The sequence below is a fragment of the Dendroctonus ponderosae genome, unplaced genomic scaffold, assembly GCF_020466585.1.
Source record: "Dendroctonus ponderosae isolate FM_Combo_2020 unplaced genomic scaffold, Dpon_F_20191213v2 Dpon_F_20191213_11, whole genome shotgun sequence".
Taxonomy (NCBI): domain Eukaryota; kingdom Metazoa; phylum Arthropoda; class Insecta; order Coleoptera; family Curculionidae; genus Dendroctonus; species Dendroctonus ponderosae.
The window spans coordinates 6927980-6938220 of NW_026017213.1; the positions used below are offsets into that span (position 1 = coordinate 6927980).

The 10241-nt window shown below is 39.2% G+C and overlaps 1 protein-coding gene across 1 annotated transcript in view; it reads left to right on the top strand.

Moving 5' to 3' along the window:
• Positions 1 to 10241, top strand: part of LOC109542731 (pumilio homolog 2) — a gene marked incomplete in the record, with an annotated part of 117340 nt that overhangs the window by 15173 nt on the left and 91926 nt on the right. The window contains 1 exon segment of the mRNA XM_048662711.1: positions 5370 to 5484. Coding sequence (XP_048518668.1) covers positions 5370 to 5484 — 115 coding nt within the window.

The following is a 10241-nucleotide window of genomic DNA, read 5'->3' on the forward strand; positions in this document are numbered from 1 at the left end:
TTTGCCAAGCTCTATGAATGAAATTGACTGCATCTAAGAGATTTATAGAAAATGTTTCATTTTTATCGATCGCCTCTAACGTTTTCATAAGAAGATTTTTTCACCGGCAGGCTTTCCAACAATTTTTCCGCTACTGATATTATGCCTCTTCTTGAAACGCTCTTCCCAACTTTTAGAACAAGCAAACTCTTTGTTCTTGATTTTACTAGCATTATATATATATATATATAAAACTTGTATTTCGGTCCTCATGCTTCGGATCTTATGATCAAATGAAACCATCATTTGCCCAACAACTTGCTGTTGTCGAAATTTAATAATGTGAAAATTACGAGCAGCCTGGAACGCAAACAGCATCTTTCGCTCGCAACGACGTACTTTTATGAAAAATCGCTTAATTTCTTCCTACTCTGTTGTCTCTTTCGGGCAGTTTTCGCTTTTTTGCTAAGCGGTGCCAAGTTGTCGACGAACTTGCTGAGGTCGTGTTAATAGCTTCGTAAATTAGTTCTTTTGAGGTCAGTTTCAATTGCTTTATTTAAAGGGTCCCGGATATTGAATTTCGGATTTGGACCACAGGGTTTTATAAACGGTTCGGTTTATTGAACTCCAACGCGAATTGGTAATTCACCTAGCCAAAAAGACCTCCCCAGCCGGATTGTGCGGCTGCTGCAGGACAAATACCCGCAGAATCTGCCGCAACAGCAACTTTGGCAGGAAAGAAAGGACTGTGGGCGTTTTAGACTGCGTCGCACGGGTTGATTACCCCCTATAAGAGGGTGCTTTTTGGTCTAGACCTATTTAAATGAATTGTTTTCACTAGAGCGACGAACATATTTGTAATTCCGTCTGTCAAGGGTTCGAAAAGTTTAGAACTTGGGGCATTATTTAAAAAAAAAACTAACAAACTATTTCCATTAGAGAACGGTTGCACCATGAACCATGAGTCCTGATACCGTTGAAGTCATTTAAAAAATAATAATCCTTCGACTTTTGAAATTTGGGTTCAAACACTCGGCAGTTTTTTACACTTGTACACGCTTTTGCATGTTAATGTTGTTCCCACTGAGGGTGCGAAGACATTGACGAGCCCAATTTAAAGCTGATAACAGCGTAAAATTTAAAATAGATTTCAATGATATAATTTATCAAGCTACTTTAACCAATCTATATGAATCGTTTGATTGAACCATCGTCGGTTCTGTCCGCCCACTTTTCGCATTAGTCGCGACGCTAACAATTGAATACGCGATGCTTCGTTGTTTTTCTGCAACATGACTGACGGCAACCGACCTTCATCATACGATTTCCTACTATAAATTTGTTATTATTCGATGTATTATATGACACCAATCGACGTTTGATTGGGCTTGATGAAGATGCATATTTTTACCCAGTCCCCAACTAATCTAAATTCTCAGTGGCAGTTTTCACCTTTAATTAAAGTTTAGAACCTCGAATTTTCCTCTATCATCTTTCACTCTATCCAGTTTTGTGTGAAACGTCTGAAGCTGATTTCCCAGATAAATTACACCAATATCTAGAGTCTCATTCATCCGAGCGAAGGATTTTTTAATAAAAAATTTCCGATCCCGATCTCTGCCAATGTGTGCATGTTTGTGGAAATCATTGGCGCTGCTGAATTATGGATTTTGATGGGAAACACGATGGCGAAAAGGAAAAATGCTGCAGTACAGACGCCATTCCATCTCGGAAATTACCGAGTAACCGAATGGCAAATTTTGCGCTTTAGCTGATTTTTCTAATTCATTGTGATAAGGATTGGCATTTTTTGATTCAGCTGCTATACAAAAATACACTGCTAAACTGAAATCCGTTGACAAAAGAATTGGGATTCAAAATGTGAAAATTAATATACATATATACAATTTGCTGACGCACGAATTTCCAAGGATAAGAGTGCATTAAACAACAGCAATGACGCTGTGAAGGTTAGAGTTGATCGTATCTTTGTGGGTCGATGCGAAAAGGAGGACATGACCTTAAAGCACGTCTGCCTTTAAAATAACCGTATTATTTGCCAAGGAATCAGAAAAAATTGACCAAGCATTCATATATGTATTCAGTTATATTAATTTGAATCTGAATACGGTGAAGATCCCAAATGTATCGATTTGAACTAAATGAGTTAAACGGCCAAAAATTCTTTACAGACCCTAACGGTGGGTGAAGTACGCCTCTGGTTTGACAAATGTATTCGTCTTGTACCTGTTGAGGACTTTGCTGAACCTTTTATTTTTATTCTTCACTAAGCGCCATTGCCAATTTTCAGGTATTCTAGCAGTTTTCCTTATGCATTGCCTCTATGTACGCTTTGTCGTTAGAACAACTAAGTGATTTGCGTAAATATACCGATAAAGTTCCATAATAAAATCGAGAAATTCTTGCCATTGCTTTGGAAGCAATTAGATTGAGCATTAAGCAAATGCTTAAGAAAGACCAGTTTTCCAATTGTCGAATTTGGCATTTTTCAAATGATTTCTATGTTCAAAATGGAAATGCGGCAACGTGGCCATTAGCCACCAGGCCAGCTGGCCTTCCAGACCTGAAACCCTTGGATCTTTTTCTTCTTTTGATGAGTGTTCTTTCTTGGGAAAGTTGTCGTCAGTCTTCGGGTAGTTCTTGCGGTGGTCGACGGCATATCATCGGTTGTAAATAATGTAATTTTAGCCTGTATCTAGTGCTTTCAGTTTAGTGATAACTCTGTGTACGCACCAGCAATCTCCACATTGAACACACAATAATGGTTAGTATTCTTACGCGTATTATTAGCTAAATTTAGCAGTGTAGAGGAGTGGAAAACTTTCTGAAATTTGCAAATGTAGGGGCCTTAAAAATGCTTAACTATGCAGCTTGAAGATTCTCGGAACCAGACGAAAATCAGGTCTTTGTTTAAGTGGAATCATGTTGTCTAGGTTCTAGGAATGTGTCCTTTGCTCCTTTGATAAGCATGCTATAATTATAACGAAGCGGAAAACAAAGATTTCTTCCGTCAGCAGTTCGCATTGTTATAACTACTACTTGGATAAAACTATTTTAAAGTTATCAGGCACAAGGCTGAAGGGCTTTATTGGGGCTCTAACATGTGTGAATTGTAAAGTCCATGGACAATGCCAGGTAAATTTTATGACTAGACCTTCTGGGAGGGCAATTATACGCAATAGCTTGGCAGAGGTTGCTGGTAACACTCCATGTGCAAACGGAACTATTGTTTGTCCACTGTGCTCTTTACAAATAGGTTTCGACCATTCGTTGCACTATTTATTTGTTTGTAATCCAGTCTTTTTTGGACTGAGAGAAAGGACATCTTGTCCCTAACAGAGGAAGGACCTAATAAACCACGAATAAGATTGCTTTTCACAAAATCGGACACTTTGTCGAATTGTTAGATAGACTCTAACTTTCACACATTTTCAGTGTCGTATCCTCAACCACTACCGAAAATAACGATGAGATTTGCAGGTTTTCGTGAACTCTGAGATCTTTGCTGTTTTTATCAATTAAAAAATCATCAAGAATTGATCAGAATATTCAATTTGAATCACAAATGTAGCCAACACTGGGGCTGACGCAGTGCGGCGCAAATATTTCATAAGCGTTACGATTTCATGGTTCCACACCTAAAATTGCGCCTAAATCCCATTGCAATTGGTCTTAATCAAATTAATATCTTCTTGCAAATTTATCAAGATTTTCTGAACCAAAAAATCCAATGTGTTCTTAATATTAGGCTACGAGTCATTCTCAACGATTCTCTCTAATAAACCTATGCTGCTGAAATGAACTGAAACATCATTTACTGGAGTAGACTTAGACTTCGTCTTGCTAAAAGGACGAAGCAATTTTTAGCTGAAAATATTCCTGGATTTTCTGGAGAAATAATTTTCTTGGTGCACTCAAGCCTCAATTGGGGAAGTTTATTAAAATTTCGTGTCGCTTTGGGCCACTTCAAACACTTTTAGCGTTTTATGCACCAGCACAGTAAACGAAACTTTACACTGTAAACTGTGGTTTTAATCAGTACAACATCGGCTAGCTATTTATTTTTCCCTATTTCACGTTTCACAATGAATATAACGGACAAATTAATTTCACTAAATAAGAGATCACGCGACGACTTAATAGAGTCGAAAGTAAATTTTGCGTTCAATAAAAATGTTTTGTTTGCGTTTAATAATGCAGATCTCGTTGGAAGTTGGAAAAATTGATTACTCAGTTTTCGCGAATCGCCAAGGAAAATATTTGAGAAGCAAATTGAGTATTAAATCATGGATTGATGTTATTGTTTGCTTTCGCAATTGTTTCCGGAACAGCAATAATGCTTTAATCCGCAGGTGGTTCTGAGAGGGATTAATTGCATAGTGAATGAGTCGATTTTTTATGCAGAACTTTGGTATTTTGGGTTTCCGTCATTATCACTGTTACCGATTACTACTATCTTATCTTAATGTGATGTTGGCTTTATTGTTGGCCGTTTGTTGGCAGTTGCAAATGAAACATTTGCGAATATTGAAACTGCGCTAAAAGTATGCACGTAACTGGCAACCATTGCGGAAACAATGTCGCAAACCGCGCTGGTTTGCAATTTCCCGAAACAGTTACGGATAATTGAGAAAGTTCGAAAACTAGGTAGACCAATTTCCTTTTTGAATGTTCGTCTCGAGTTTCATCCGAAAATTACGGAAAAAATCAAATAGGTTCATGACGAAAGAGGCAAAACCTGCGCTCAGTGGGCCAGAAGTGTTAATAAAGCCATCGCGGAAACTTTTCCCCAAGTTCGCAGAAACTGTCTATGGACAGACAGGCTCTCTTCACTATTTGGAATTCAAATAGCGTATTGTTTCACTCCCCGAGAGACTAAAGGAGGCGCGGGCTGCTTTTTTAACTCAACGTTTGCCTGTCGAATGCTAAACGAATTGAGTTGTTGGAGGTCGTTTTGATGTGAATCGCAGCAGTTAAAGCCGAACTTGCCTGTATGCACCAAACCACTTTCAGCCTCGATAATTGACTGGTTTTCAAGCGTTGTTGACGTTCCGAAACTAGCTGACTTTGCAGATCGCTGCTCTCAGCACAACACGCTATACAGAGAACAATAGCACTTAGGGAATGATTACTTATCGATTGTTCTGTTTTTAGATTATATTGAATGTTGTGTCTGTCTTAGATGGACGATAGTTTGTAGGTATTTGTTGAGTTGTAATCCTGCGATCTTCTTCAGAGACTTTAAAAACAGGTTTAACTTTGTGACTTTTGCAATGTTTCCATCTGTTGCTTTGGCCTAGAATTGTAATTTGTTCGGTTTTGTCGCAAATAAGTCACTTTAAAGTGTCTAAGTGTCGATTCTTTTTCAGATTGCTCCTTCAGCGAAAAAGCTTTGGGGATTAGAGGCAAAGGATGGCAAATCTTTGGCCCTCAACCATCTGAATCATGACGGAGTTTGGAGGGATCCAACGTGGGCGGCACCCGGTAAGTTGGAATAGTTCATTCTATGCACTTTTGCTCCTGATTGATGTTTTCGGAGTATTTAAATCGCGACGTTTCGTTCACATCTGCGGTGAAGATTATCCAAGGCGACGAGCTAACGGTTGCAGCCTGAGTAGTTTTTTGCTTGAATCGAGTTCGGTACACAGGGAGTTGAAATTATTTTTTTTCGAAGAATTTCCTTGAAATACAGTGTGTAATTCAGGATTATTTAATATTAGCTTAAAGCATAACTAATATTCAAGGGCTATTTTATCCCTTGAACTACATAGACAAAATCGGCTGAAACGCTTCGGATGATTAATGCAAACAAGTCTTAAAAACTTCAAAGCCCCTTCGTTTTTAAAGCAAAGCTTGCATGCCTAGAAGTCTTCTACACCTAAGACCTTGTTGGGTTGTCGTTATAAGGGAAATTTTTCAAAGTGTGCAATGTTTAACGAAATGTTGGCTGTGAGTGTTCGACGGCCGGAAAAGTTAATGGAAATTTAGTAAGATCCACAAAAATCGTTCGCATGAGTCGCAGACATAAGCCTTGGAAAATCGAGTAAAACTGCGCATTTCCATCCAATGGCAGCGGGGTAAATTAGAAATCACAGAGGACGCCTGTGGCAATTTTCCGATTTTTTATGGTGCTCAAACACGCCAGTTTAGGCGATCGATTCTGCGCCAAATTCGCAAATAATGACGACTAATCGGTTGGGATTTTTGTTTTTTGTTTGGCAAATATAAGCCGGCAACGTTGGGCCTCCGCAGGATTAAATTCGAGCAATTTCGTCTTGCAGCACGACCTACGGCAAACCTTTCTCGTCCGTCAGGGCCCCAAAAACGATCTCATCGCAGATAAATTGAGTTTTATGCTGGGCACGAGAGCCGTTCCGGTGGAATATCAAATCATTTTGATGGATGAAATTGAAAATTAAAATGATTGATGCAAGACGTTCACTACACAACTTTCGGAGCACGACAGTTGCTTTTCGTCTCACACCTTCTAAAGCCCCTCGCGTCGATCTAGAAGGACTAGTTTAGTTATCGCAAAAATCCATACATTTCAAGGTTTTCTTCGCATAAACACCGCCTAAATTAATTAATTGGCAACGCCAAATTTTGGTTAAGAGATTCATAAATGCCCTTGTGGTTGTGATGGTTGCAACCCCCCCAAAATCGTCTTCGATTGTGGAAAGTTCTTACAGTATCATGGGTTCGTTTTATGGATCCATTTATACAGAGGAGAGTTATGGTACACATTTCCAGATTATCAGACTGGTCATTTTTCTGTCTTCTCGGTGGTGATAAATGGTCGAGTTAAGCGATATTTCAGGCCAAGCGACAGACAAATCAATGGCCGCGCTCACTTCATCCTTCTGGATATGAATGGAACACTGCAGATTAATTGCTTTCTTCGATATCAGCGATGTTGAACAGCTCTGGCAAGCGTGCACGAGAAAATCGCACCGTTTTGACCCATTCTGGTTCATCTCTCTGCACCGTTTTTTAATTTCGAAGGTCTATCAACCGGAATAAAGATAAGGAAGCTTTTAAGCTCCAATTTTCTACTTTCCGCCTAGTTTTCTGTTCCTTTTAAGAACGGCGCTCTACTTAATAGTATTTGCCGAAGCCCAGTTACTTTCTGGATTGTTTTCGTGCAAGCAGTTTTTTATTTAATCAGCAAACTCTTGAAATTTTAGGGTTTCGGTCGTGTATGTTTGACTTACCAGATTTAGATCGTAATCTCATTTTCATTGTCTCTGTTTCGGGTTTATGCATTTATTTGCGAATGTTGGTAAATTTTTCTAAAGGAAATAAGCAAGAAGGCCTGTAGGCGCTAGAATGCTATTTATAGCATATTTTAGCAGATTCCAGCGTGTTTTGTAAGGAGCTCGTTGCATTAACCGATGAAAATTATGAAAAATTCGAATCATTTTGAGAGGCTTTTTTGGCAAAAATCGATCTTCTAGGAAAATCCAAAATTCACCAGCCTGTTTTGTACGCTCGTTGGATTGTTTACGTCCTAAGACTCTTCAATATAAGTACAAGATATGCAAAACATTTGAAGAATCAGGCGTTTTTTCTGCATACTGGCAACACATCGGTGGAGTTTTTGATTCTTAATTCCTGATAACATTATCAGCTAATTTTCCCGCAGTTCTCCAAATTCTACAAATTTCGACGATGTAAATAAGATAATTCTTAAGCAACGTTCGAGTGTCGTCTTCTATCAAAAGTCGCGGATTGTCTGGTGTTGAAAACACACATTTACAGACGAGAGAAAAACGCAATTTCCAACGGGAAATCAGGCGTGTTTGCGTCTTTTCCCATCCAGTTCGACGCAGTTTGGCGGGCGAGGTCCTGTTAGGCGTGTCGGGCGTCGGCGTCGTCGTCCGGGAGACGCATAACGCCGGGACGCCCGTTGTCCCGGGACACCGATCTGCGTGCAAACCCAACCATGCCCGGATGCCAATATTTGCATATAAAATGTTTTGCCAAGGAAACAACTGTTGATGATTTTTAATTGAAATTCTGAACTGCAACAACGCATTTCTGGTGCCCCCCCCACTCTTTAAAGACAAAAATCTAAGGGACTGAGATCCGGTCATCTGGATGGTCAATGGTGCTGGGCGCTTCTGCCAAAAAACTGATGGCCGAAATGTGCCACCTGCGTGTGGAATATCCAAAGGAACTTTATCTAGTTTTTCTTCTATATGATTTTTTATCAAATGTAAATGACCATCTTTATTGTGACAATTGTCAATTTTATCTCTCATAAAGTGCGCTTCATTCGAATACAACATTGTGGAAGCAATCGTCTGTTTAAGGGGCTCCATTGACAAAGTAAACTTGAAATGAAAATCGTCTTCCTTGATATTTTGTACTTGTGTGGCACAAACAAACTAAAACTTTTACTTGAACATGAGATTTTCTTTTCCTTGACTTCCTTTCTTTTCCTGGACTTTGACTTTCCACACATTTCCTTCCAACTGTTTCCATTCCAGTGGTGTTTTTTCTGTTGGATTTGAGAGTTTCCAGAATTTGTGAAGTTGCGTGAAAATTTGTCCAACATTAAACAGCACAAATTCTTTCAAAAGGTCTGCGCCCTCGTGGTGCCCAATCTTAATGTTCTTTTTAAGCAAATATATGTAAATGCAACTTGAAACGACAGAAAAAATTCGTAAATTGTTTAGAAAAATACAAAGAAAAGACCCGAGCAATAAAACGTTTGATGAGTTGCAAACTGCACCATATATGAAAGAGCAACTTTCCTCTATGGATCGGTCGGTAATACTCAGATGCTCTCAGATCTCCCAAATGCTCGCTCAACTAGGTTTAGAACCGAGTTAATTTTTCATTTTCGCATAGCAAAGTTGCTAAGTCTACTTTACTGCATGTAGAAAAAGTTGCGTAATTACATTTCACAAAGACTCCTTTTGAAAAATGCGCGTTTTTTGCATCGGATTATTAATACTTTTTATGGTTATTGGATCTTTTGCTGTATTTTATCCTCTTGTTTCAGCTTGATGAATTTCATTGCCGTTCTTTGATAAATTATTTGTGAGATATTTCGCTTCCAATTTGGAAAAATAAGAATTTCCTCACCTCTTATTACTGTGATAGAAGTTTTGCAAATTTTCATTCTACTGTTGAGTACGTGAATTTGATGCCACCGCAATTTGGGCATCGATTTTTTGGCGTAAATCCAATATATCTATGAAAAGGGACAGAAAGGGCCACTGATATGATAAGTTGCACATGCTGTGGTAAATGACTGATGTGCCTTGCCTGGCGTGTAAAACGTGAAAAATGGGACGTCGTTGGAAGGGTATACTTCATGTCGATGTTGGCTAATGTGCTCTGGCAACGGAAAACTCTCTATCCGTTGGAAAAAAGTTGGCTCGATCAAAACAGTAGCCCAAAGATAAAAAAATCGATGTTCCGTGGCGGCGTTAATAGGCCGGAACACCACTGGAGCGTTAATTGAATTAATTTGACGAACCAGGACGGAAACGTTTTTGTCTTGTCGCGATAACGTCCGTCCCAAAGTTAAGAAGGGTTTTCATTTTAGCGAAAGTGAGCCACAGCGGTTTTTGGAACTAGCTGACAACGAAGCGTGCAAAGCACCGAAAAAGGAAAATTGATTCGAAGAAAACTTTAAAATGAAATATTTTCTAATTACGAAAACTTTGTCAAATTTGCAGGAAAACTAGCATCAGGCGTTTTTGGTAGCCTCATTTTATAGCTTATACCTCCCCGAACGCCTGCACGCACTGCCTTTAAGGCCCTAATTTATTTCCCCAAAAGGGCGGGCCGGTCTTAATCTTCCAAATGCTCCCCAGATCTGGGCTTATTGTTTGTCTGCTGGAGTTTATCCTCTGTTTTTTTTAGGCCCACAGGGTTTTTGTGATTGCGAGCTACTATTCACCTCAAAATGGACTTTCACATGAAAAAAACGTATATTGTTATCTGGGGTTTTTAGGAAGTGTTGCACGTGGTCGTTATCGGTGTTTGCTCAACTTAGAGGGTTCCTTCGTTCTTTGGGAAGCCATAATTTCGGGGATTTAAGGAACTTGCAAACTTGGAGGTCTATTCTAATGGAAATCTGCAGTGATTTGGTCATTGCTTATCGCTTTGTCGGTTATTTTCACGCAATTGTGCCTGGAGGTGGAGTGCAAACGGGTGTGGTCATAAGTCTAAACTTCCATTATTTAACGCATTTTGAGTCGAATTCTCATTCTTCAATACACTTAAGC